The sequence below is a fragment of the Panthera uncia genome (genome assembly GCF_023721935.1).
Source record: "Panthera uncia isolate 11264 chromosome A3 unlocalized genomic scaffold, Puncia_PCG_1.0 HiC_scaffold_12, whole genome shotgun sequence".
Classification (NCBI taxonomy): Eukaryota; Metazoa; Chordata; class Mammalia; order Carnivora; family Felidae; genus Panthera; species Panthera uncia.
Window position 1 is genome coordinate 18,592,650 of NW_026057579.1, and position 27,124 is coordinate 18,619,773.

General features: G+C 45.9%; 2 protein-coding genes across 4 annotated transcripts; one reads left to right on the forward strand and one right to left on the reverse strand.

The window, feature by feature from the left end:
• Positions 1–8: 8 nt before the first annotated feature.
• ATRAID (all-trans retinoic acid induced differentiation factor) lies at positions 9–4,786 on the reverse strand. Its single transcript, XM_049652398.1, has 7 exons — positions 4,590–4,786; positions 3,777–3,898; positions 1,485–1,556; positions 1,202–1,273; positions 980–1,101; positions 581–678; positions 9–358 (listed from the first exon to the last, which is right to left on the reverse strand). Exons 1-7 carry the CDS (start codon positions 4,686–4,688, stop codon positions 254–256), a joined length of 690 nt encoding a protein of 229 aa, XP_049508355.1. The 5' UTR covers positions 4,689–4,786; the 3' UTR covers positions 9–253.
• Positions 4,787–4,971: 185 nt separating this feature from the next.
• SLC5A6 (solute carrier family 5 member 6) lies at positions 4,972–17,906 on the forward strand. 3 transcript variants are annotated; one of them, XM_049652395.1, is made up of 18 exons: positions 4,972–5,282; positions 5,467–5,533; positions 7,852–7,936; positions 8,585–9,256; positions 9,608–9,673; positions 10,009–10,060; positions 10,437–10,504; positions 10,824–10,978; positions 11,400–11,540; positions 11,746–11,875; positions 12,442–12,530; positions 12,960–13,072; positions 13,415–13,482; positions 13,899–13,985; positions 14,133–14,314; positions 14,530–14,633; positions 14,883–14,998; positions 15,350–17,906. In XM_049652395.1, the coding sequence occupies exons 4-18, from the start codon at positions 8,864–8,866 to the stop codon at positions 15,500–15,502; spliced, it is 1,917 nt and encodes a 638-aa protein (XP_049508352.1). In that variant the 5' UTR covers positions 4,972–5,282; positions 5,467–5,533; positions 7,852–7,936; positions 8,585–8,863; the 3' UTR covers positions 15,503–17,906. The 3 variants fall into 3 exon arrangements, with proteins under 3 accessions (XP_049508352.1, XP_049508354.1, XP_049508353.1); XM_049652397.1 differs by lacking the exon at positions 7,852–7,936; XM_049652396.1 differs by lacking the exons at positions 4,972–5,282; positions 7,852–7,936 and having other exon boundaries at positions 5,290–5,533.
• The last annotated feature ends 9,218 nt before the right edge of the window (positions 17,907–27,124 follow it).

A 27,124-nucleotide genomic window follows, 5' to 3' on the forward strand; every position in this document is an offset into this window, starting at 1 on the left:
AAAACAAAAAAAGAACGACAAGTAAAGATGTTTATTATAGTCAAGCACAAATGGGGCACCGGTCCTTGTCCACTCCTGGACTGCAGTGTCCACAACACCCCAAAGCTATGCAACTTCCCATCTTCCTGCCAAATGGCGGCTTCATCCTTGAGGAGGATCTGCTGGCCACCATGCCTGTCTAGGTAGAAAATCTCCCTGGCTGGGCTAAGGCAGATCAAGATAATCTTTAAGTCAGTAGGAAGACCTATGCAGTTCATGAAGCCTTGGCTTTTCGGCGTTGGGTCCCCCAAAGCAGAATGGAGACGGATAATGTGGTGGATCCCAGAATACCGAAGAACATAAGCAGGGAGAAGGAGCCCTGTGAATGACAGACCAAAAAAACTTCATACAGCGTTTCATCAAGGACTACATCCTAACAGCTATTTCTTTCCTAGCATACCAATCCCCTTACCCAGGGCAATTCTCTTAGAGTTTCCTTCTCTAGATGATTTGCATCAGTTCTGGTCTTATGGCTCTTCTTTCAAAGAGGTTCTTCCTTATGCATTTCTCCTATTCCTAATAAGAAGGCCTAATTCCTCACCTGGCGCATACACTTGTAGCCATGGAAGCCGTCAGCACAGACACATTGCAAGAGACCTGGACCATCAGGTACACAGGATCCATTCTCAGGACACATTTCTGGGAGCCAGAGAGAAACAGAGAAAATCACTGGATCTCATCATGTAGATTTCTCGAATATCGAGCTTCAACTTAGATTCATTCTCTCAATTATTTCTAGGTCAAAGTAGAAGAAAGAATATTTCAGATAAACAGAACACAACAACAATAATAAAATGCATCTCATGACCTTTCCTTTCATGGTGTTAGAGCTTCAGAAACTTGAACAAGAGGCACGTACGCAACTTTACTGTTGGACCTAAAATGGAGAGTAGACGTGAAGAAAGGCAGTTCCTAGAAGGATGGAAGTGAGACAACATACCTTGGTCCCCCGTGCTGTTGCAAAGGTTCCTTTGTCCTTGACAGGTTTGGTTGTTCATATAAAAGGTGACAGTATTCCAGGCATTAATACCTCCAGGACAGCTGACATCTTGTGGCAGTATCCTGAACACAACACAGGCAGTCATAACACACAGCCCCAAATTGCTGCGCTCACAGCACTGTCCCTTTTTGGTTCTCTCCCACACCCTGTACCCTTACTCACAGAGTCTGGAGCTGGGTAAAGCCACGGAAAATGTTGGCCAAGTCATCCTTGAGGGGGTTTGCTTGCAGGTCTCTGCAAAGCATACGTTGTTAGCACTGTGCTCTAGGAAAACACTCTACTTCCATTTACACATCTTCCTGGACTGGCAATCCAGTTCTTATTCTGAGTTGCCCACGTTCGACATTAATATTCAAACTTCTTTTTAGAAGTTCATCCTTAAAGACTTTTCCCATCACCCTTTCACCACACTGGCCCTTTGGAGGGAGGATAACCAACCACTTACATGATGACAGCAGTATGTGCCTGAGGAAAGTTTGGACCAGGGTCCTTCAGAGAACAGTTCTGGAGATCCAGCCTGAGGAAATAATCAGTACAATTATGTCTCTCTTCTTCATTCATGGTAAACTAATACAACCCTTTTTACAGCTAATATTAAGTGAACACAGCTGTGTTCAGGGCCACACACTAGATGCTGTGGTATATGTTTTAATCTGCACTGTCCCATTGTCACCATTAGTTACATGTAGCTATTTAAGTTAAGTGAAAAAAATTCAGTTTCTCATTTGCACTAGCCACATTTCAAGTATTCAGTAACCACTCCCCTTGTGATTAGTGACTACTGTACTGGAAAGTACAGATATGGACCAGTTCCATCATAGCAGAAAGTTTTATTGGACGGTGCTGTTCTCATCAGTATACCTATGCATCTGTGCATATATTGGAAGAAATTTGTTTCTTGTCTAGGTTAGTGAATCTCACATTGTATTATGATTCTCAGATTCACAAAGGGCCTTCAAATGGGAAAAAAAATGCAAGTCACATAAATGAAAGTCTTTTCCAAGTGCATTTTCTTTTCTTTAATTTTAAGTGTTTATTTTTGAGAGAGAGAGAGAGAGAGAGAGAGAGAGAGAGAGAGAGTGTGTGTGTGCAAGTAGGGTAGGGGCAGAGAGCAGGAGACACAGAATCTGGAGCAGACTCCAGACTCTGAGCTGTTAGCACAGAGCCTGATGTGGGGCTTGAACCCACTAACAGTGAGATCATGACCTGAGCTGAAGTCAGATGCTTAACTTACTGAGCACCCAGGTGCCCCTCCAAATGCATTTTCTACCACAGATTGGAGATAAATTACTGGATGTTAAGGACCATGCCACATTATTTTTTTCTTCACTATCTATTGCTAGTTCCTTTATTTCTCAAATATTTACTGAGTACCTACTAACTGCAAAACTTGGGAGAATAAAAGAAAACCCTCAGTATCTTAGCTTTCAAGTGGCTTACCACATAGCAGAGGAAGACCATAACCAAAAATTTAAAAGCAATATAAACATTAAATTAAAATATGAAAGAAATCACAGAAAAGTATATAAATAATTTTAAGTGGTACAAACACTAAGGATTAGAGGAAGTAAAAAAATGAGATATTACTCTGGTATTTGGTAGTAGAGAGCATTCACAGAAGATGCTGGAATTAAAGGATGAATATGTTTTAATTTGGTGGAGGAAGGACATTTCAGGTAAGGAGAGAGGCCTGAACAAAGAAAACAAAAGTGGAATGCTTTTGTAAGTAGGCAAGTCTGGCTGAAGCCAAACCCTTGTGAAGGATTTTAGTGGACAAATAATTGGGAAAAAATGTTGGGAAGGTGGATTGAAACCAATCTGTGGTGGTTTATGGTTTGAACTTTATCCTGAGGGCAACAGACAATTAAATTTTAAAAACGGAGGGATAATAGGGAAAAAGTGGTTTTCAGATAGTTTCCTATAAGGAAGTATTTAGGTAATTAGAGAAGGAAGAGAATGGAAGACAGATGACGTTTATGATTTTGAAATGAGGGTGCTCTCAAGAGGAAATGCTTAATAGAAAGCTAGAGGTGCCCATGTGTACAGCTTGGAGAGGGCCAAGGATACTAAAAGAGATCCAGTTTTGGGAGACACCTGCGTGGTGGTTATAGCTGAAGTCATGAGACTAGGTGGAGCCTCAAGAGCGTAAAGGGAGTAAATGCAGAGATTAATGTTCATGAGGGATGAAAGAGGAATTTGCCTCAAAGACAAACTTGAATTAATTGGAAGGGAAGAAAATTCTGTTAGCATCGTGCCTTGGAGGCTAAGGGAGTCATTTCATGGAGACACACAGTGAATAATCCAGAGTTGAAAACAAACAAGAGAACAAAGCTTCTTTTAAAAGAAAGCCATAAAAGCCTTTTTTTTTTAAGTGGGTAAAAATTATGACTTCTATGCAGTTTCAACTGCATAGAAGAATAACAGGGTTGTTTAACTAGCTAAAAATGCTACTAACACATTTAAAAGCATGAGAATCACACGGTTCATGAGTTTGAGCCCCATGCACTGTGGAGCCTGCTTGGTATGCTCTCTTCTCTCTGCCCCTCCCTGACTCACTCTCTGTCTCTCTCTCTCAAAATAAACAAACTTAAAAAAAAATTTTTTTTTAAAGTGTGAGAATCATGGCTTGGATGACTCCAAAATAGGCACCAATATTTATCCCAATAGCCAATCAGGTAAGCCTTTAAGAATCCAGTTCCAGAACTCTTCCAGTATCCAGGGTTGTCTTCTCTCTCACCCCAGGATGGTGCCCTTCTGATTCAGGCAGCAGCGGGCCTGCAGCATTAGCTCCGGTGTCTGCTTACAATAAAGCGCCACTTCTGACAAATTTCGCACACTCCCTGGACACTGGATGCATATCTGCAGAGGAGAGAAAACGGTTAGGAATTCAGAAAGAAAAACCAAGAACAAGCAGGGGTCAAAAGTTAACTACGAGTACACTCTTCAAAATTCCTTTAACGATAGGTGTCCTATCTTTATGTTAAGTTTGACTAGGAGATGCATTTCTTCGCCTAGAGCCAGGCGCCAAATCAGCACACTAGAGACTTTCTGTACCAGAGCTCACCCAGGACAGGCCCTCGTCTTCGAGGATCACCATTCGACAATATTTATTATGCCCTATCCAGTGACTTCTCAATCTGACAGACCCGGTTTGGCCAGGTATAAAAGCACTGCAGGTATACAAAGAAGTCATCAAGCATTACAGAAAGTACAGTCCTGCCAGGGCACAATATACGGCATTCGCGCGTGACGAGCGTGAAGTACAGTCAGAGGACGCTGTACAGGTCGGTAGAAGAACAATTTACAATTATTCAAAAGAGCAAGGAGATCAAATTTTAAAGGTCCACGTCAGCAAGGCGAGGTCACTGGGGGACCTACGCAGCGTGAGTACACGGGAGCAGGAGCCGGCGGGGCTACAGCGAGGCAAGCCTCAGGGACGAAATCGTCGCCACCGGCGGGCTGGGGAGAGCCGAGAGACCAGGGCGGGCGAGCGCGAAACAAGGCTGCCCAGGAACTATGCTGCAGTCCGACCTCTAACTTGTTTCTGTACCTCGGGTAGCGCCAGGGCCCTTTTCGCGCCCACAACAAGGAGCACGGCAGCTGCCCAAGGCACCAGGTTCGAAGGACTACCCGGCCCGCGAGGAGCCATTTTTCGCTCCCTTTGTCCTTCTCAGCGCCTCGCGAGATTTGCGCGTGTGGCTCCGCCCTCCGCGGGTGTGGCCCAGTCGGCCCGAAGCGGGCTGGGGGATTGCTGCGGGTTGAGGAGGTCAGAGCTCTTTTCAGTGCGTCCCAGTCCCCGTTAGAGAGGACTGGCCAACCCCCTCTCCTTTCCCCCGTTAGCGAAGGCCTCCCAGCCGCCGCCCTCTCAGCTCCGCGTTCCTCGCTTCCGGATGCCGAGGTCGCGTCACCGCAGCGGCTTGCAGCTCCCGCCGCCCTCAGTAAACATGGCGGCGCCACGCGAGGCGGCCCGGGGGCGGGCCCCGCTGTCACTCAGCCGGCAGGTGGCAGGCCAGGCTTTGCCACCGCGGCCGCACTCAACCGTGGAGACCCGGCAAACGGGGCGGGCCGGCGCCAGGGGGCCAGTGTCCAAAGGCTACCGAGAGTGGCGCCGAGGCAGGGAGGGGCGGGGCGAGTCGGCCCCCCTCGTGGAGGCGCGGGAAGATCTGAGTTGCGAGCCTCGTGGTGCTAGTGGTTAAGCCACCTCACGTGTGGAGGGAAGGCGGGAAGCCAGCAAATAAAGAGGGTAAGGGTGATGGAGGAGCGAAGAGTGAAGGGCAAACCCCGGCGGGAGGAGATGAGCCTGGGGACGCCCTGGGCACCCTAGCCCCGTCACCTCAGTCAGGAGACCGCGTGGCTGTCGGAGCTTGGTGAGGAGGGAGGGGCGGGACACGCGCTTCGCTGCCTTCTTATCTCCTTTGCCTTCCCAGAAAAACGGGCTGATGCTGATCACGAGAAAAACGACTGGACTCTCTTAGCCCTGGCTGAGCCACGGAGGTAAGGGAAAGGCGACCGCTCCCCGAGGGTGGCCCTGGGGAGCCCCGCGCCCGAAGGGACTGCGTGGTGCCTTTGCTGAGGGCCAGGCAAAAGCTCATCAAAGCTAACTCCTCTAGAGTGGCCCCCCGGGCTTCCCTTGCCCTTATCCACGGGCACGTGGACTCTCCTAAAAGGATTTACTTTCAGCTGGCGGCACGTTCTCTAAGTCTTTGGTAGTTATTAGCGTTTTAATGAGGGTACTAAACCCTTTCAGACCTTGAGGAATTCTAGGCACAAGGACAGATTTTGAAGGAATCTTTTTAAGGCAGTGGGTCCTGTGGTGGCCCCATTTGCCTTTTGTAGGAGTCCAGGCAGTTCAGCGCAGGCAGGGGTTGGGGGGGGTAGGGTGGTGTAAGTGATTCTCTTCCCTTTCTGTGTGTGTTATAGTTTTAAGAAGGGGTCTCACAGTCCACTATTTGTGCCTTGTGTGTTTCAGTTTTAGTGACACAACTCAGCTCTTACTTTTGGCTCCCACTGTCTCAGATGCGAGTCCATGGGCTTTACAATGGTGTAGAGTTTTTAGAAAGCCACTAACTCTCCTGTTCCTAGAATCAGAATCCTGTCTAAGGAACACTTCACTGGGTCAGGTTTTACCTGTCTTGCCTGCCTCTCTTCAGCCTTCTGGGAAGGTTCTCTGCACCTCATGCTAATAGAATTCTATCAAGAAGCTCCACCAATTTACCCCAGAAGTAGAGGGTCACCAGTTCTGTAAGTCTGTTCTAGTCTATACCGAGACTTTTTTCCTTTCTGTAACCGCTCTATCTTTGTCACTAACCCTACATGTTCTTTTCTTTTTTTCTTTCTTTTTTTTTTTTTTAATGTTTACTTATTTGAGAGAGAGAGAGAGAAGAAAGCAAGCAGGACAGAGAGAGAGGGAGACAGAGGCTACACATTCTTATTTGCATACAGCAGACACCCTCTCTTACTCCTAGTATTTTTCATCACCTCTGTCATAGTCAAATTTGCCAAAGAGGAGCCACAGGGAATCTTTAGGTTAAACCAGAGGGACCTGGTGGGAACACTTTTTTGGGAACTAACATTTGAGACTCGTAGAACATGTGATCCAAGAGTTGCCGGCTCTGATTTCCTATCTTTGTTGGGTCCATGAGGTTCAGAGTTCAGGTTTGGTCTGTGTAAGGCCGTATCTTGCCAGCTAGGCAATATCTGCCCAAGAACACAGTGTGGGAGAACCATAAGACAGCCAGGCTGATCTTTCTCCTAGTGGGCAAGCACAGAAGACATAGGTTATATTAATGTGTGTCTAGACTAGTTTAAATCTAAACTTTGTTCTGCGAATGACTGACTGCAATTAATGTTCTGCTCCTACCCTGGTTCTAGGAATAGTAAGGATGTCCCCCTCCCCCCAGGTGAATCACCTGTCATACCTGCAGTTAGTGCTCTTTCTTTCTCCTTTGTTTTGTATTGTGCCCTGTAACCTTAGGCAAGTTATTTAACTTGTCTAACTCTGCTTCCTTGAGAATCAGAGAATGTTTGTATAAAGTGCATAAACTGAGGCATGGTGTTTTAAAAGTGATAGTAATGGTTACTTTTTCCTTATTTATCATTATTGGAGTTTTTGAAGTTCATGGCATACCGCTGGGTTACAAAAAGTGAGATGCTTCGGTAAGAAAATGTAAAAAAGAGATACCGAAAACAACATTACCTGTCATCATTTAGGCTATCTAAAAATCTGACATGCTGTGGTATTTTCTCCATATCAGTGAGAATCTCACAGATATTCTTTGAAGACGTTATGGTATAAATGAAGAGTGGCTGGATGGGAATCACCAGACTTGAGCTGTGATCTGGACTGACAATAATTAGCTCTGTGGTTTTTGGAAAGATCACTTGAATCACTGAGCCTCGGTGTCTTTGTTGGTAACGAGGGGTCGTAATAGTGATCTTTTAATATTCCTTTAAGTTTTGAAGTGTATAATCTTGCCCTTGTTCTGAGGATAATGCTATATTCTTGAGGATTAGTATTTTTTGTGCAGGAGTCAGAAAAGCAACTCTCCCATTTCTCTCAGCTCCTCCTTTGTAATTCTCTTTAGCACACAGTGCCAAGTGTGACTTACAGCGAAAGCCTAATCCAGCTAGGAATGCTGTTGAATGTGAGCTCCCTGTTCCCCATTCTGGAATCTCTAGGACTGAGCTAGAGTTTGGGGGCCATAGGGTGATAGGGCCATTTGGATCACATTGGTTCCTTAAAGCGGCCAGAACAAATAACTGCTGAACTTCACTTCACCCCTAATTCCTGATTTCACCTCCGCCACGTACAGAGCCAGACTCTCAGCTTCTGCCCAGCTCTAGGCACACACAGCTTCTCCAGGCAGTGCTGCCTCTGAACAGGGATTACTTCTCTAGGTAGGTGTCTACCTCAGGAGGATAGGAGCACTCTCCCCAGCTGCCCTTGCCCCAGCTCCCTGGCTGATCTGCTTTTCTATAATCATAAGTTGAACTCCTGGCTCCAGCATGTTACCCTCTCACTTTTGAATTCTATCACTCTTCCCAGATCTGCTATTGGCTGTTGTGTTACAGGGAGGAACTGGGAGGTGGGTGGCAGGAGAGAGCAAAGTGGTTGGCCTGGGGATGCCTGGAATGGAGTTTGGGCTTCCATGAAGGTAATCTAACTAGGGATCAGGGCTAAGAAGGCGTCCTGTTAGGAAGCTGACACTAGGAATATGGGAGGTGGGGGCTGAGGCTAGGGGAAATAGAGGAAGCCATGCTGTTATTGGTCTCCATTTCTTCTTCCCTGCTGGGCTGTGGCGCCAGGTTGGGGTCTGCTGGCTTACTACATTGTAGTGACTGGGTCTGTGCCTGCAGGTGGGGGCAGGGAAATTTTTTGAGAAGAAATGTGGGCTCGAGTTGATTTTTCTTTTGTTACTGGGGTGGAGACCTAAGAAAGTTTTTATATTTCTCAGCTGTGTCTGCCCAAAACAGTCTTAGCCAAATAGTTGTCTCCTGGCTGTCTCACTCTGTTGCTTCTTTCCTCCCCTACCAAAACCATACCAGGACCTCCAGATCTCCAAGGGCTGTACAGAACTGGCTGGTCCAAGTTTGATGGTTGTTGGATACACAGGCCTGAGGGCAGATGCGCATGAAGGCAAGATAGGCCTGACTAGGAGCTGATTCCTTTGCAACTCACCTTGGACAATGTCACTTGGTGGAGGAGAAGGACTGTGAGATCGTGGCCGGAAGCCAGGTTGTAGCCATTTGCCTGCCGTTGCCCAGCTGAGTGGCAGCCCAGAGCTCAGGAGCAGCAAGTGACTGTAGGTCACAGACACAGTGAAGATGAGTGTGGGGGTTAGCACCTCTACTCCCCTGCTTCCAACCTCAGACACAGACGTGGTCACATCTGCCTTCTCCCTTGTGGACTATGTGGTGTTTGCCCTGCTGCTGGTTCTTTCCCTTGCCATTGGGCTCTACCATGCCTTTCGTGGCTGGGGCCGGCATACTGTTGGCCAGCTGCTCATGGCAGACCGCAAAATGGGCTGTCTTCCTGTGGCTCTGTCGCTGTTGGCCACCTTCCAGTCAGCTGTGGCCATTCTGGGTGTGCCGTCCGAGATCTACCGATTTGGGACCCAGTATTGGTTCCTGGGCTGCTGCTATTTCCTGGGACTGGTGATCCCTGCACACGTCTTCATCCCTGTCTTCTACCGCCTGCATCTCACCAGTGCCTATGAGGTGAGCAGAGAGGAAGGGAGGAGCACATAGGACCACCAGGGTCAGAGATGGAAAGGAGGAAGAGGGCACATACAAGGGATCTGGGTCCCTGGACCTTTTCTGCCTAATTAGAGCGATGGGACACATCATGTGTTTCCAAGTTCTTTCTGGGTGAAGTCAGGTGGGAGTGGGGAGAGAAGGAAGGTACTGCGAATGGAGGCCCAGAGTGGATAGGAGTTGAATATTCCCTCATGTTCCTGGATTTCTTGAGGGATGCTGTGTGTGAATTGTGGGGGTAGAGTGGGGAGGAATGCCTTTAAATATATAAAGATATCTACGATTATATATCTGTATCTGCATATTTCTATCTAGTATCTGGAGCTCCGCTTCAATAAGGCTGTGCGGATTTGTGGGACCGTGACCTTCATCTTTCAGATGGTAAGTAGAAATGAAGGTAGAATTTGAGCCTGGGATATGGTAGGGGGACCCAAACTCAGGCATTCTGAAGCACTCTGAGCTTCCTCTGCTCTCAGGCAGGATTAAAGGTCCTGCAAGGTGTCAGTGTCCCTGAAGCCACCAGAGTCATCCTGTTTCCTATTCCTTCTGGTTCCAGCACAGTCAGTATGGTGGCAGCAAGCTAAAATTTGGAAGAAGGGAAAGGAAAGTGAGCCTAGATGAAGGGAGGCCATTAGGAGCTGAGGTCCATCTTTTCTCCTTTCCGTACCCACCCTCATTTCCCCTCCCCCTCACATTCTCTTCTCCATACCTGACAGGTGATCTACATGGGTGTTGTGCTCTATGCACCATCGTTGGCCCTCAATGCAGGTGAGGAGTCACAGCCCCTGGCTGTCAGCCACAGCGGGCTGGGAAAACACCTTTGGGAGGGGCAGGTAGAGGAGAGTGTGCAGAAAAGAATCTGACCTTGGCCAGGGAGTTATTTCACTGCATGGGCCCTTGGCTTGTCTCTGCCGGAGGTGGAAGCACCTTGGTTCGCCTCACTTGAAAGCTAATCAGACATTACCATGTCTCGTCTGAATTGGTTAATCAGTACCTTTTGGTGGGGTTCGAACATTTTTTTCGATTATAGTGAATGATTTATTACATCCTTGATGACTGCACGTTTCATGTCTTACTGGGTTTTTTTCTAGTCTCTGGGAAACCCTCTTCTAGAGACAGAATTGTGGTTTTTACTTGTTTGCAGTGACTGGGTTTGATCTGTGGCTGTCAGTGCTGACCCTAGGCATTGTCTGTACTATCTACACTGCTTTGGTAAGTGTGGTGAATCTTAAAAGAGAGAGGGGGAAGAGGTCAAGTAAGGAGGGGAGATGGGAAGAAAAAGAAGGGATGAGGTAAAAATGTAGGTGGGGAGATGGGATGGAGTTTTAGAGTGGGATGAAATAATACGTAGGAGATGCGATAGGACTTTGGTGGGAAGTGGGACGTAGGAGAGGGGACGGCATACTGAAGGTAGGGGGTGGGGTGGGAATTAGGCCCCTGGTGGTATAGTGCCCTTGCTGGTGGTCGGGTATCTTAATTTGTGGATGGTTTTAAAGACATCTGTGTCAGGTATGCTTTCTTTTCCCTGCAGGGTGGTCTGAAGGCAGTCATCTGGACAGATGTGTTCCAGACGCTGGTCATGTTCCTAGGGCAGCTGGTGGTTATCATTGTGGGATCAACCAGGGTGGGCGGCTTGGGGAATGCGTGGGAAGTGGCTTCCCAGCATGGCCTCATCTCTGGGATTGAGTAAGTGTACCCCTTCCCCTGGCTGGGGTCTGTAGTGCCTCGGAGCCGAGCCCATCCTAGAGCCTGAACTCAGGGCTGCAGTAAGCAGAGGACAAGCTGTGTAAGCCTTAGGTGGCAGCACTGAGATGGGTGGGAAGCTGGCACTGCAGAGATTGAGGGTGATCACAGGAATCTGGCTGGAGGGTAAGGAGGGGCAGGATGTTTTTGGTACTTGGAATGAGGCTGTGGGTTGGAGGGATAGAACCCTTCCTCCGTCTTGCTGCACCGTCTCTCGTGTCCACCCGGTTCTTGCCTTCGGTAGCTCCTTGGCCCTTGCAGCAGCATCTGTGCTCTGCTTTCCTCTGACCCTCATTGTAGGAGTGCGAGGAAGGCTGAGACTGTTGGGGGCTATGCCACAGTGACCATTTGGCATCTGTTGCAGGCTGAATCCAGATCCTTTTGTACGGCACACTTTCTGGACGTTGGCTTTTGGGGGTGTCTTCATGATGCTCTCCTTGTATGGGGTGAACCAGGCTCAGGTGCAGCGCTACCTCAGTTCCCGCACGGAGAAGGCTGCTATACTGTGAGTGCATGGACAGGAAGACCAGGGAGCAGGGGCTAGAGAAGATGGTGGGACCCTGTTCTACGGGGCAGTTGGGGTGGGGGCATGATGCCAGAGCGCAAACATACCCATTGGGGTCAGGATACAGGTTTGCCTTTTGGAACTTGGGACATGCCTGAAGATGTCTATTAACAGTCTCTGTTTCCTTGGCACTGGTGTCTTGCAGCTCCTGCTATGCAGTCTTCCCTTGCCAGCAGGTGGTCCTCTGCATGAGCTGTCTCATTGGCTTGGTCATGTTTGCCTATTACCAGAAGTACCCCATGAGCTCCCAGCAGGCTCAAGCAGCCCCTGACCAGGTGAGAAGGCCTCCCTGGCACTTTTCTGTGCCCATGAGGGCCAACCTAGGCCTCCAAGAGGAGTGTCTGGTTGGCTGCAGAAAGGACTCCCATCCTGGGTAGGAAATGGATGTAAGTGGCTTTTCACTGTGGGATTCTACAATCTGGCACATGAGGGTCCCAGTTCCCAGTATCACCTAATCACAGTGCTCACCCTGCTGGGGTGGGGACCTACCTTTATTGGCTCACCACTATGCACCGTGCGATGCGCTTTGTTAGGAGCTGTCACGTACCCGGTCTCGTCTAATCCCCACAACAGCCTCATTTTATAGAAGGGAAAAAAGTCATCGGGGTGGCCCACATGCTCGTCACACTGCTAATTGGGCATGGCTGGGGTGCGAACTGTGTTCTGTCTCCAGAGCCCGTTTTTTTCTACTTCCTGTGGGTCACCTTCAGTGCTTAGCGCCCTTCTTAATCACCGGGTTTCCGTAGGCTGGCAGGGGCACATGTAGGGGGTTTCTCACATGTCTTGCCCTGGGGAAGGGCTCCTCTCTCAAGAGAGCTGTGCACTTCTGCTCTGCCTGCAGTTCGTCCTGTATTTTGTGATGGATCTCCTGAAAGGCCTGCCGGGCCTGCCTGGGCTCTTTGTTGCCTGCCTCTTCAGTGGTTCCCTCAGGTACCTTCTTTGACCATTTTCCTCAGGTTTGGTGCAGCTGATCCCTGCTTGACACAAGGTGACAGGTGGAGGAGGGGATCTCTCTGAGTTTCTCAATGTGCCCTTTTATCTGTGGATGATGAGGGACAGCTTATCTGTATAGGAGAGAGCATATCATCTTCCAGGAGATGCCCCCCCTTTTGGTGAAGGGTTCTTCTTTTTACGACACCAGGAATTGATTCTACTTGATCAAAACCTGTACCCCACTCAGAAAAGGACAGGTGTCCTTGCCTTCCAGGCCTCTTCCTCGGCTGCCAACTGTGAGGATGGCTTCTGGCTGCAAATGTTTTCTCCTGCCTTTAGAGTGCTACTCCCTTAGTAGGGCCCCTGGTGGTTTTGCCTCTCAGCTCCCAGAGTCAGCACAGCTCATCTTTTTCTTCCTTCTTTCAGCACCATATCCTCTGCTTTTAATTCATTGGCAACTGTTACGATGGAAGATCTGATCCGACCCTGGTTCCCTCAGTTCTCTGAAGTCCAGGCCATCATGCTTTCCAGAATCCTCGGTGGGATTATGCTTCCTCATCTATTCAGTTGTATTCTTTCTAAGACACACCTGAAGCACTGTCATCAGTCTGCTTGACGGCACCGGCTTTAGCCTTGGCTTGGCGCTTGCCACATGAAGCACACAACCTTGTTTATTATCTCAGGGCATTTCCTGGGAAGGTCTCTGAGTCCCATAAGCGTGAGGACCGGGTGGGAGGGACCTGGAGCTGGGGCAGGAGGTAATATGCCCTGTTTCCAGGGACACAGAGGTAGCGGTTTGGGGAAGGAGCTTTCCTCTACTTTTTCTTCTTTTAGTTCTATTTACTTACCTCTGCGTGTTTTCTCCCTTTTTTTCCCCCCAGCCTTTGGCTATGGGCTACTTTGTCTGGGAATGGCCTATATTTCTTCTCAGATGGGACCTGTGCTGCAGGTAAGGACTATGCAGAAAAGAAAGCAATTGTTAAGGGAGATAAGGAGGTGATTGAGATGGGAAGTTGAGGAATACCACTGATGTGAAGGGAATGGTATAGGGATGGGTGTCAAAAATTTGTCTTTGATGGACCACCTTTAGCTGTGAGTAGCCTTCTCCAGAGTCATTCCCAGGTCCTTGTTGGCTCAGACATCTGGGGATTATTTTAGCCTCAGAGGAGAACCCACAGCACATTTCCTTACCCATATGCCTTCTGGAATCCTGCATTCTAACATTTTCACGTAGAAGACACAGACCTGACAAGGGGGCCGCTGAGCCATTGGCGGGTGGCTGTACTCTACATTGGTGAGGCTGGGGGGGGGCCTCTGAGCCTGAATATTCTCTGTTATTTTTTTCTTCAACCCTATCCTCCGCAGGCAGCACTCAGCATCTTTGGCATGGTTGGGGGGCCGCTGCTCGGACTCTTCTGTCTCGGGATGTTCTTTCCTTGTGCCAACCCTCCTGTGAGTGACCGTCTGGCTCCACAGTCGTTTACAGGGGTGGGCCTGGGGAATGGCTTGGCAAGGCTCTCCCTGTGAGTTCTGGGAACTGGTGTGAAGGTTTGTTAGGGCTGGCATCATAACTGGAGAATGTGCTGTGTCTCTGGGCAGGGTGCCATTGTGGGCCTATTGGCTGGACTTGTCATGGCCTTCTGGATTGGCATTGGGAGCATAGTGACCAAGATGGCCTTTGGCGTGGCACCTTCTCCCTCTAATATATCCAGCTTTTCCCTGCCTAGTAACCTGACCACCGTTGCCATGACCACACTGATGCCCTCAACCACTCGCTCCAGGTGAGTTGGGGTTCACTCACTCTCTACTTGGGGAGAATAGCTCATTTTTGAGGGGTTTCCCAGGGGCCTTGCTAAGGGATGGACCACCAGAGTCCTCAGGGCAATGTTGAGAGTTGGGTCCCAAGACCCTAGGACAGTGTAGGTGGGTGGAGCCAGGTCCCTGAGGAATGCCCTGTCAGTAAATTGCTAACTATCCTTATTCCTGTTCTCCCCAGGCCTACAGGACTGCAACGGTTCTACTCCTTGTCGTATTTATGGTACAGCGCTCACAACTCCACCACAGTCATTGTGGTGGGCCTGATTGTCAGTTGGCTCACTGGTGAGGGCGTGTGGGATGGGGGCACAGAGAAGCAAGACAGGCTGAGGGAGGCTAATCAGGGAATCTGGATTCTGGGGTAGAACTGACCCTGCCCTCTGGGCTCCTGGGTGTCTAACAGTCAGACTTCTTGGCTGAGCTCTGGGAGGTTGGCAGGGGCTGAGGACTCAGAGCCCCAAGAACAGATGGCTTATTGGGTGTGCACTTGTTACGTGGTAGGAGACTCAGAAGTGCCTTTGCCTTTGCCTTCAGGGGGAATGCGGGGCCGGACCCTGAACCCTCGGACCATTTCCCCAGTGTTTTCAAGACTTGTTGACCTCCTGCCCCTGTCTTGTCAGAAGCGACTTCACTGCAAAAGCTACAGCCAGGTAGCAGTTATGTTGCCCAGATTATACCCTCCCTTACCTCTCCAGATTATTACCAGACCTTCTAGGTTTCCTTCCATCCCTTTCCTTTCTCCCCAGCAACCCTGATTGTTTGCCTGAACCTGGACCGTCCCCCAGCAACCCCCCGGCTTCTACCCATGGGGGAGTGCTGACTTGGTGGACAGAAGGGTCTCAGCCCGGAGAGGTGCCCAACATGCTGGCCTTTCCTTTCTCCTGCCTCCCTGCTCACCGTGTGCTTTGCTTCTCCCTTTCTCTCCCGCCGCCCCTTGCTGATCTCCCTTCCAGCAAGGATCAAAGCAGTGTCTCATCCCCTTTGGTCTGTGTGTTCTCCAGGATCTCTCGGTGGATACCTCTGCGTTTCCAGAAAAGATGAGTAATGGGATGTTGAAGAATAGCAGAGACAAGGAGGCCATGGCCGTGCCTGAAGAAGGTTCAGCCCACCAGGGGAGCAGCCCCACCTTCATCCTGCAGGAGACCTCACTGTGATCTGGGCTCGGGTCCCAGTCCCGGAGGCAGCCTGTAGTATAGTGATGAGTTATGTGATGCATAATGCAGAGACAATCAAGAACTAGATTACCTAGCCCACCAAAGGACCTTGTTCTTAGATGTTTGGGCTGCAGTAGAAGCCATCATAGCGTGGGAAGTGTGAGGGCAGGACAGGGTTTTTACTTGTCCCTTGACAGTCTATTCTCTAGAAGACCAGGCTTGCAGTGGACAGGATTTTGCTAGCGAAGGGTATAGAAGCAAATCCTCTGGGGAGTGGGTAATGGCTTCTGATTAATCATCATCAGGATCCTTTGAAGTGAATAGAAACTGCAGTGCTGGTTATCACTGTTCTGGGGCCTGATTTGACAAGGTTGGCCATGTTTACCATTAAATACAAAGCTGCCTTGGCCAGCTGTCGCTTCTCTTGCAGTCCTATTTTGAGCATAGTTTCTGTCAGCCACAGAGAGCCCGTGACTACTTTCAGGTTGTCTGTGACACCGAGGCTGCTCTCATTCTTACCTGTCTACCTCCATTCTTGAGGCAGAGGGTTAGTTGTCCCCAAGAGTCCTCTCAGAACAGACCGGTACGGGGTGCCTCGGTGGCTCAGTCAGTTGAGCGTCTTGACTTTGGCTCAGGTCATGATCTCGCGGTTCATGAATTTGAGCCCCACATGGGCTCACTGCTGTCAACGTGGATTGTGCTTTGGATCCTCTGTCCCTCCCCTGCTCATGCTTTCAATTTCTCTCTCAAAAAAAACAAACAAAAAACATTTAAGAAAAGATTAAAAAAAACCAAAAAAGATCAGTACATTCATCTCCTTTGCATAAATTTGGGAAGCTTTCTACCTTGCTGCCCGCACCCTCCACCTATGTAATGGGCACTTGGGGACGGGACAGATGTAGATCCAAAAAACCAGGGCATGACCAGGTCCACTGTGGAGTGTGCCACCCACCTGGCACACCACCCTAGTGTCATTTTGTTGTTTGTGCTCGTTTCCTTTTGGAGTTTCTTGCCCACATATCTTTGTTCCTAGGAAATAAAAGCTTAATGGGCCTAGAATCGGGGTTCCTGTACTATTTGTTCACAGCTGCTCTGGTTCACCCCAGGCCCGTCCATGGCAGTGATAAAGCCCCTTCTACCCCTGCACAGACTGGCTGTCATGTCTTCAGGGAGCAGCATTGTGCTTATCTGGGTGGAAGATGCACACTCCCTCTGCTGCTGTTCGTTCCCTGCAGCTCAGTCTGTCTCCTGTCCCACCCATCTTGTCCTTGACTGGTACAATCACTGCTGCTCAAATTTTCACTTTGGGGGCTGTTGGGAGAATGCTGCTACTTGCTGGGTGGTGTTAAGCCTGCTTGAGGTTGTCTTTCCTCTCTGCCCCTCACCGGCTTGTGCTCTTTATCTCAAAATAAATAAACTTAAAAAATAATAATAAAAATAGAACATTGGAGCTGGACTCTTGTGAAGAGCACAGCTCAAGCCCATGCACCCTAGGCCCTCGGTTGGCCTGGCCTTGTCCAACTGCACAGAAGTAACTCTGCATAAGCTCTCCAGGCCCCTTAGGCAGATCTGTGGACAGTTTCAAGAAATGCCAAGTTGACTGCCCTGAGGTCTGCCTTCTTGATAGCCCCTCTACCTGGGGGCAAAGGGGGTGCTGCTCCTGGCTGACTACCCCCACGCACCAAGCTATCAGAGTTCTAGATCTAACCAGGCTCTGCTTTGTTCATTTTCAACATGTTTATCCATCACCTACATGCAAGGGCGTTAAAGTTGGCCGCCATTTTGCATCCAAGAAAATGACTGTGCCACCTCAGGACCCTGCACCAGGTGCCACCATTATTTCAAAGTTGCCTCAGTCCAAAACCCTTGCATGTTAGCAGAGAAAAGAGGAAAAACCACAGGATTCAAAGGTTTCAAGGATTATGACATTTAAGGGGAAAGGGTAAAAACATTTGGTACTCCATATAAATAATTCAAAGTCCGTAACAGAACAAAGATGCTCTGCTTTTAACAAAGTAAACTTATTTGCACATTTTTAAAGTACCACTTAGGGGGCCTCTAGCTGGCTCAGACGACCACGCAACTCTTGGTCTTAGAGTTGTGAGTTCTACCCCCACATTGAGAGTAGAGATGACTTATAAATTGAATCTTTAAAAATACCACTGGTGATGGTGGAGTCGAGTATACAGATCTAGGTTCAAATGCTGGTTCATCCACTTAACCTCCTTAAGCTTTAGTTTTTTCATCTATTAAATGTGAATTTCACAGAGCTGTTTAACGATTTAGTTACAGGGGCGCCTGGCTGGCTCAGTTGATGGAGTGTGCAGTTCTTGATCTTGGGGCTGTGGGTTTGAGACCCACGTTGGGTGTAGATTACTTAAATAAACAAAAAAATATGAAGTTACATTGCATGTAAAGGACTTATTCATTCCTTTGATGTCAGTGTGATCGTGTTTATTGTAGTTTTCAAGGCACTTTTCATGTACTACCCCATATTATGCCTTGGGAGAGAAGTCTGTTGTGTAACATCTGCATTTTTAATATGTAAGGTAACATAACATGGCTAGTGAGAGGTTGAGGGGCAGAACTAGAACCCAGGTTGTAGGACTAGAATCAAAGCTGTATCTCTGTTGCCATGGAAGAATGTCAGTTTGGATGGGGTGTCCACAGGTGACAGGGAATCTTGAGATAGTCCAGAAAACTATAACACACTAAATGGGGGGTGCTACTATGCCATCATTCCAGAACCTTTGTAGGTCAGTGGCTTTCAAACCTTTGACAGACCCACAGTAGGACTATGTTCACGTTATGATCCAGTCCACTCATATATTGCATTATGTTACTAAGACCTTTCGTGAAAAAATACCTCTGGGTACAGTTATCTGAGCTCTTCCTCTTCCCTTCTCTTCCTGCATAATTCAGTCCTCAAGCCATTAGGTGGAGCAGTGCAAAGTAGCATCGGTGCTGGAGGATGTCTGGTGTGCATGTCAGAGCTCAAGTGAAATGGAGACCGTGGATGGGAGTAGCCCAGCTTAGACATCGTAGTCTAAGCAGGATGAGGAGGGCAACCACATGGAGGCACGGTCTGCCGTGTGGCGTTATAGCCCAAGTTGGGACGAGGAAAGTGTCCATGTGGTTTGGTAGCCTGGTGAGGGGTTGGAGTATGAAAAAGACATACCCCACACCCCCCCACAAAAGAAGACTTGGTGTGGGCTGTCTGCTGGAGTGGAACGTGGGGAGGGGGTCTGTGCATAGGGGCGGCTTGATGTGTGGCGTCAGTCTGAGCAGCATGAGGAGGGCATCCTCAAGGAGGGTGGCTTGATGTGGGTTGTCAGAGCCAGCCTGTACGTGTGTCTGCATGTGTCCCACATGGGGAAGCAGAACTCAAACAGAATGAAGAGGGTATCTGCCTATGTGAGCAGCCCAGCCTGAGCTGTTAGAACCCGAGTGAAGTGAGGACATCTGTGTAGGAGGAAGACCTGTGGTCAGATGGGAGCCCAAGAAGGGTGAGGTAGCCTGGGGCGTGGTGTCAGCCTAAGCAGGGTGATGAAGACATCCACGGAGGGGCCAGCCAAGTGCAAGGAGAGTTGGATTAGACCCAAACAAAGCAGTGAAAAAAAAATCTCTGGAAAATCTCGTATCAGCTCTCATTAGATTTGCAGTCCAATTTCACATTGCTCAACGAGGCAAAATTTGGGACTTTGAAAAGAATAATAAAACCAACTGGCAAAAATTATCAAGAGAAAAGAGAAGACACAAATAATTCCAGAAACAAAAAGGGTACATAATGACAGATATTGTAGACATTAACATGGTAATCAGATTAGGAACAACTTTAGGCCAACAAATATGAAACTTTAGATGAAAATGGACAAATTATTTAAAAAGTATCACTAACACGGACTCAGGAAGCAATAGGATATGCGAATAGCCCTATTCCCAGTAAAAAGAAACAATATTAAATAAAACATCTAATCGTGAGGAAAATCCCAGGCCCACATGGCTTCACTGCTGAGTTCTAATCTTTCAAGGAATGACTAATTCTAAATTTACATAAATGATTCCAGAGTATAGATGAAGAGGGAACTTTCCTGAATGCATTTTCTCTTTTCCAGCAATGAACATTTAAAGTTCTTAAAAAGGTTTTTTAATATTTTAACATTTAATTTTGAGAGAGAGAGAGAGGAGAGCATAAGTGGGGGAGGAACAGAGAGAGAGGGAGAGAATCTCAAGAAGTCTCCCCACTGTCAGTGCAGACTCCCATGGAGGGCTTGATAAGCAGGGCTGATCTTGAGATCATGACCTGAGCCGAAATCAAGAGTTGGATGCTTAACTGAGGCACCAAGTTGGTGCCACCAAGGCACACCCAGCAACAAACATATAAAGCATTAAATTTTGAGTATCTTTTATCATAGCATCAATCCAATATCAAAACCAGACAGAGACAACATAAGCAGAAAGGAAAAGTATAAAAGTCAATGTTATCATGAACATAGCTGCAAAATCATGAAATATTAGTGAACTGAATTCAGCAATGTATATAAAAAAGATAATATATCATCATCATTGCGTTTATCTCGGATATAGGAGGTAGCTTTAACAATAGAAACTCAAATAATATGATCCTCCATGTTAACAGATGAAAGTAAAAATCTCATTATCATCTCAACAGATGCAGAAACAGGTTTCATGAAGTTCAACATTCATTTAGGAGAAAAGCTAGCACTAAGAAGGACTTCCCTAACCTGATTAAGTGTATCTATGAAAACAATCTACAACAAAGCTTTTAAAACTATAACCAAAATTAAAGGAAAAATAGTTTAATTTCTTTAACTACAATCAAAGTTGTTTGTTTTTAAATTTTAAATTTTAATGTTTATTTTTTAGAGAGAGAGTGTGTGTGCGCAAACGGGGGAGGGGCAGAGAGAAAGAGAGGCACAGAATCCAAAGCTAAAAATTAACAACTCAGGAAACAACAGATGTTGGTGAGGATATGGAGAAAGGAGAATCCTCTTGCACTGTTGGTGGGAATGCAAACTGGTGCAGCCACTCTGGAAAACAGTGTAGAGATTCCCTAAAAAATTAAAAATAGAATTACCATATGACCCAACAATAGCACTGCTAGGAATTTATCCAAAGGGTAGAGGAGTGCTGATTTGTAGGGGCACATGTACTCCAATGTTTATAGCAGTGCTATCAACAATAACCAAATTATGGAAAAAGGCCAAATGTCCATCAACTGATGAATGGATAAAGAAGGTGTGGTTTATATATACAATGGAATACTGCTTGGCAATGAGAAAGAATGAAATCCTGCCATTTGCAACAATGTGGATAGAACTCGAGGGTATAAGTGAAATAAGTCAGTCAGAGAAGGAAAGATATCATATGATTTTACTCATATGTGGAATCTGAGAAACTTAACAGAAGACCATAGGGGAAGGGAAGGAAAAATAAGATACAAACAGAGAGGGGGGCAAACCATAAGAGACTCCTAAATACAGAGGACAAACTGAGGTTTGATGGGGGTGGGGGGTTGAGGAGGTGGAGAAAATGGGTGATGGATATTGAGGAGGGCACTTGTTAGGATGAGCACTGGGTGTTGGATGTAAGTGATGAATCATAGGAATCTACACCTGAAGCCAAGACTACACTGAATGTTGGCTAACATGACAAATAAACAAACAAACAAACAAAAAGCATACAAAAAGTAGGGAAAATCTATTTGCAACAAATATATCTGACTTAAAGAACATATGACATAAAGAGCTACGAATCAATGTAAAAAGGACAAATCAATTAAAACTGAGGAAAAGATTTGAATTGACAGTTTATAAATAAGGAAATCCAAATGGTCTACAAATACGTGAAAAAGAATTCAGTCTTCTTAGTAATCAAGGATATGTGAAAAGGAACTTAATATTATTCATAACCAGGAATATTCCAATTAAAACCCAAATAATATGCAATTACATTCTTAACCAAACTGGCAAAAAATGACTCCGGGTATAGGTTGGCGCTATCGACTTGATTTGTGCTAAGTGACTACAGTTTTATCCATCATTGTTTTTGTACCATCAGTGCAAATGTCCACAGAGCGAAAAGAGTAAATTGCATCTTAGTGTTAGCGTAAAAGAAAATAGTTGTAACTTTAATGACTCCCTGATAACATTCCAGAGACTCCTAGGGGTTCATGGACCACACTTTGGGAATTGTTGCCCTAAACCAGGAGATGTACAAGAACTTTCTTAGCAACATAGTGGCCTCAAACTGGAGACAACCCTGAAGTCCATAAAAACTAGTGTTATGTTCTTACAGGAATGCTGTGCAGCAATGACAAAAAATTAACCACAACCATACACATCAACAAGTAAAATGTTGATCAAAAGAAAGCAGGTCATGGAAGAAAACACCGTAATTCCATTTGTTAAAGTTCAAAACAGAAAAAAAATATGCTTTATTGTTTATGAACCCATACAAAGGTGGTAAAACCATTTTTTTTTTAAAGCAAAGAAATGATTAACCCTACAGCCAGGAAGAGAGATTACCTCAAGGGAAGAGAGCAGATGATGTGATCAGGAAGGGGCTTGCAGCCACCTGCAATATGCTAGTGCTACACTGAGTGGGAATATCATAAAGGGTCACATGACTTATTTATTTTCATTAAGTATATTTATTTTGAGAGACAGAGACAGTGGAAGTGGGGGAGGGGCAGAGGGCAAGGGAAAGAGAATTCCAAGCAGGTTCCACACTGCCAGTGCAGAGCCTGATGTGGGACTTGAACCCGTGAGCTGCGAGATCATGACCTGAGCCCAAACCAAGAGTTGGGCGCTTAACTGACCCAGGCACCCTTCCATTATTTTTTTTAATGTTTTATTTATTTTTAAGAGAGAGAGAGAGAGAGAGAGAGAGTGGGGGGGGGACACAGAGAGAGGGGGACAGAGGATCCGAAGCAGGCTCCATCCTGAGAGTAGCGAGCCTGATTTGGAGCTGGCACTCATGAACTGGGAGATCATGACCAGAGCCAAAGTCGGTCACACAACCAACTGAGCCACCCAGGTGCCCCACAAAGGATCACTTTATTTTTATTTATTTTATTTTTTGAGAGAAAGAGAGGGTGCAAGCGAGCGAAGGGCAGAAAGAGAGAAAGAGAGAGAGAAGGAGGGCTCACCCAAAGCGGGGCTTGAGCTCACCCGACACGGGACTTGAACTCACGAACCATGAAATCATGACCTGAGCCCAAGTCAGATATTAAACCGCTGAGCTACCCAGGCACCCACAAAGGATCACTTTAAACATCCATTAAAGTATGTCTTATATGTTCTATGTATATTTTTCAGTAAAAAATTTTAAATATCATTTGATGGTCATTGACATAGCTCTCCCTTCTCACATATTAAGAAGAAAAGCAAGGTGCAGAATAATATAGGTCACTGTAGTAAAATGATGTGGAAAAGAATACATTCATACTTGTTTGTATATGCACAAACTTCCTCTGGAAGGGGCACAAAAGAAGCTTACACCAATGAAGAGGGGAGTCTCCCTGTCTGTTGAGAGGGGATGAGATGACAAGGAGACAGGTTGGCGGCGGGCAGCTTGTGTCTCATCTCTCTACACTTTTTATACGTTTTCATTTTGAACAATTCATGTATTCCCAATACTAAAATATTTTTTAAATCCCTATACATCTGGAAGTTTAAATAACACTTCTAAATAAACCTGTATTAAAAATAAAATCATACTGGCAATTATAAACCATTTTAGAATCATATTGCAACTAAAGCATTACAGAGCAATTAGACAAGCAATCTTTTAAGTGTTGAACAATCTGGGGCACCTGAGTGGCTCAGTTGGTTAAGTGTTGAACAAGCTGATGGCGGAAAAAAACACCCCACCTCATTTTATTTACTTTGCTTGATTACTATTGAATTTGAGCACCTTTTCTTTTCTTCTCTCCCTCCTCCTTCTCCGCCCCCTCCCTTCCCCCTCCCCCTCCTCCTCTTCTCCTCCTTCTTTTTTTTTCCTTCTCTACCTCCTTCTTTTTTGGTTTGGATTTTTCTGTGAGTTTCCTGGTCATTTCCTTTGTTGATTTAAATAATTGTCAGAATTCTGTATATATTCTGGGTACTAATTCCATGCAACAATCCCCCCCCCCACTTTTCCTTTTCTTATAACTTTTGTTATAGTATTTCTTTTAACGGAAGTTTTAAATTTTGAGAACAAATCTCTCTGCCTTTTTTTTTTTTTTTTTTTTTAAATAGGCTCCACACCCAACAGGTGGCTCAAACTCACAACCCTGACATCAAGAGTCACATGCTGTACTGACTGAGCTAGCCAGGCACACCTACAAATCTCTCAGTTTTTTATGGCTTTTGGATTTTGTATCTTGTTTAGGCAGACATTTTCCACCCCAATATTATTTAAACTATAGTTTTAAAACCTTTAAAGTATTTTAACTTTTGGCCCTCTAAATATTTAATTATTTGTACCAGCTGTGTTTGATGTGATGGGGGAGGAGGGTCAATCTAATGTTATTTTTCCTCAGTAGATAGCCAATTATCTCACATGATTTATTGAAAATGCCACCCTTTCTTCATTGATTTTACATGTTGCCTCTATGTAAGCTTCATTTGTGCAGATATATGGATCTGTTTGCACTTCATTCTATCCCACTGATTTATAATTATCCCTTTATTGTATGTTATTAAATCTGCTTGGGTTATATTCATATAGCTTTATATAGTTTTACGTTTATATTTTCATCTATATAGAGTGAATTCCCACTTAATAATCTTGTTCAGATTTTGAGGGCTGTTATCGAACATTTTCTCTTCCAGAAAAGAATCAGAATTCTTGAATTCCAATTTTAAAATTCTCTTAAAATTTGGTTGGGATTGCATTACATTTATAGATTGATTGTCCTGGATGGCAACAGCATAGAAACAGCTTTTCTTGGGTGCTGTAAGTACTGGATGTGAGTGACTTTCCATGCAATCTCCTTCGTGGATATTTATCATTTGACTCTGACAGGCAATCCCAAGAAGCCATGCTCTGTATGAATTTTCTGCAAGGGAACCTCAAAATCCAAAGCACAGATGGTGCTTAGAGTGGGCTCCTCTCTGTCTTTGGATAGTTTTTTTTTTTTTTTTTAATTTTTAACGTTTATTTATTTTTGAGACAGAGAGAGACAGAGCATGAACAGGGGAGGGGCAGAGAGAGAGGGAGACACAGAATAGGAAGCAGGCTCCAGGCTCTGAGCCATCAGCCCAGAGCCCAACGCGGGGCCCGAACTCACGGACCGAGTCCGAGAGATGGTGACCTGAGCTGAAGTCGGACGCTTAACTGACTGAGCCACCCAGGCGCCCCTGTCTTTGGATAGTTTTTATGTGGATATATGGTTCCATTTCTCTTGGTTATATACCTAGAAGTAGAAATGCTGGATCGTACGGTAACTCTATGTTTAGACTTTTAAGGGATTACCAAACTGTTTTTCAAACTGGCTGCAAATTGAACATTCCCACCAGCAATGTATGAGAGCTCCTATTTCTCCACATCCTAACCAAGTTTTATTGCCCATCTTTTTTATCCTAGTGGGTGTAAGAAAGTTTTCATTGGGGGTTTTTTGGGGTTCTTTTTTTTTTTTTTGGTATTTAAAAAATGCTTATTTATTTATTTTGAAACAGGGAGACAGAGCATGTGTGCAAGCTGGGGGAAGGGCAGAGAGAGGGAGAGAGAGAATCCCAAGCAGCCTCCACACTGTCAGCGCAGAACACAATTCAGGGCTCTATCTCTTGAACCGAACCACGAGATCATGACCTGAGCTGAAGTCAAGAGTCAGATGCTCAACCAACTGAACTACCCAGGCACCCCATTTTTTTTTTTTTTGGTATTTTGAAGAGCAGCGTTAGATTTACAAATCTAAATTGAAAAGTACAGAAATTTCCCACATATCTCTTCTCCCTGAGCACACAATTTCCTCCATTGTTTACATCTTGTATTAGTGTGTAATACAATGTGTAATACATGTAATTGATGAACAATATTGATACGTTATTATTAATTAAGTCCATAGTTTATATTAGGGTTAACTCTTCGTGTTGTACATTCTCTGGGTTTTGACAAATGTATAATGGCATGTGTCTACCATTACTGTATAATACAGGATCGTTTTACTGCCCTAAAGATCCCCTGTGTTCCACCTTGTCATCCCTCTCTCCCTCAGAACAACTGGCAACCACTGATCTTACTACTGTCTTCCATAGTTTTGTCATTTCTGGAATGTCATACAGTTGGAATCCTATAGTACATTGCCCTTTCAGATTGGCCTCTTTCACTTAGCAACACACTTTCTAAAGTTCCGCCACGTCAGGGGGCCTGGCTGGCCTGTGGGTGGAGTACGTGACTCTTGATCTCGGGGTTGTAGGTTGGAGCCCCATGTTGGGTGTAGAGATTACTTTAAAAAAGGGAGGGGGAGACACCTGGGGTGGCCCAGTCGGTTAAATGCTGGACTCTTAGTTTCGGCTCAGGTCATGATCTCACAGTTTGTGCATTCAAGCCCTACATAGGGCTCCCTGCTTGGGATTCTCTCTCTCTCTCTCTCTCTCTCTCTCTCTCTCTCCATTTGTACTCTCTCTCTCTCAAAAATATATGTATAAATAAACTTTTTAAAAAATTTTTAAAAATCTTAAAAAAAAAGTCCTCTATGTCTTTTTTGCTGCTTGGTAGTTCATTTCTTTGTATCGCCAAGTGATACTACATTGTATGGATGGGCCATAGTTTGCTTATATATTCTCCTACTGAAGGATAGCTTGGTGCTTCCAATTTTGGCAATTATGATTAGAGCTGCTATAAACATCCGTGCACAGGTTTTTGAGTGAACATAAGTTTTCAGCCCATTTGGTTAAATACCAAGGAGCATGTTTGCTAGACTGTATGTTTAGTTGTGTAAGAAACTGCCGAACTCTCTTCCAAGGTGGCTGTCCCATTTTGCAACCTGACCAGCCAGGCGTGAGAGTTACTGTTACTCTCTACATCCTCTTCAGCTTTTGTATTGCCAGTTTTTTGGACTTTGGTCACTCTAATAGGTGTGTGGTGTTATCTCGTTTTAATTTGCATTTCCGGGGCACCTGGGTGGCTCAGTCGATTAAGCCTCTGACTTCTGCTCAGGTCGTGATCTCACAGTTCGTGAGTTTGAGCCCGGCACTGGGCTCTGTGCTGGCAGCTCAGAGCCTGGAGCCCGCTTCGGATTCTGTGTCTCCCTCTCTCTCTGCCCCTCCCCCACTCATGCTCTATGTCTCTCTCTCTCTCTCTCTCTCTCTCTCTCTTTCTCTAAAAAATAAATAAACAAACATTAAAAAAAGAGAGTTCTTTGTATGCTTTGGATAATATTCCTTTATCAGACATATCTTTTGCAAATATGCTTTTCCAGAGCATTTCCATTTTTAGGACTTTATGCCACAGGTTTACTTGCACACAGGTACAAAGATGTATGTGGACAAATAATATAAATAACAAATTAGACGATAAAAACAACAAATTAGAAGTGAGAAGCAGAAGTGACTCTGGCTGATGAGCAGAAAGTCATTTGTTATAAAGAAAACCGTTGAGAGGGCTAGAGAAGAG

What these genes read in the sequence shown, in the direction of transcription:
- SLC5A6 (XM_049652395.1), top strand. Translation starts at nt 8,864, where the DNA reads ATGAGTGTGGGGGTTAGCACCTCTACTCCCCTGCTTCCAACCTCAGAC. An exon ending in CTCTTCAGTGGTTCCCTCAG is followed by an intron (nt 12,531 to 12,959) that starts GTACCTTCTTTG and finishes TCCTTCTTTCAG; the next exon opens with CACCATATCCTCTGCTTTTA. An exon ending in AGATGGGACCTGTGCTGCAG is followed by an intron (nt 13,483 to 13,898) that starts GTAAGGACTATG and finishes TATCCTCCGCAG; the next exon opens with GCAGCACTCAGCATCTTTGG.
- ATRAID (XM_049652398.1), bottom strand. Translation starts at nt 4,688, where the DNA reads ATGGCTCCTCGCGGGCCGGGTAGTCCTTCGAACCTGGTGCCTTGGGCA. An exon ending in CAGAAGGGCACCATCCTGGG is followed by an intron (nt 1,557 to 3,776) that starts GTGAGAGAGAAG and finishes TTATTTCCTCAG; the next exon opens with GCTGGATCTCCAGAACTGTT. An exon ending in GCACATACTGCTGTCATCAT is followed by an intron (nt 1,274 to 1,484) that starts GTAAGTGGTTGG and finishes TATGCTTTGCAG; the next exon opens with AGACCTGCAAGCAAACCCCC.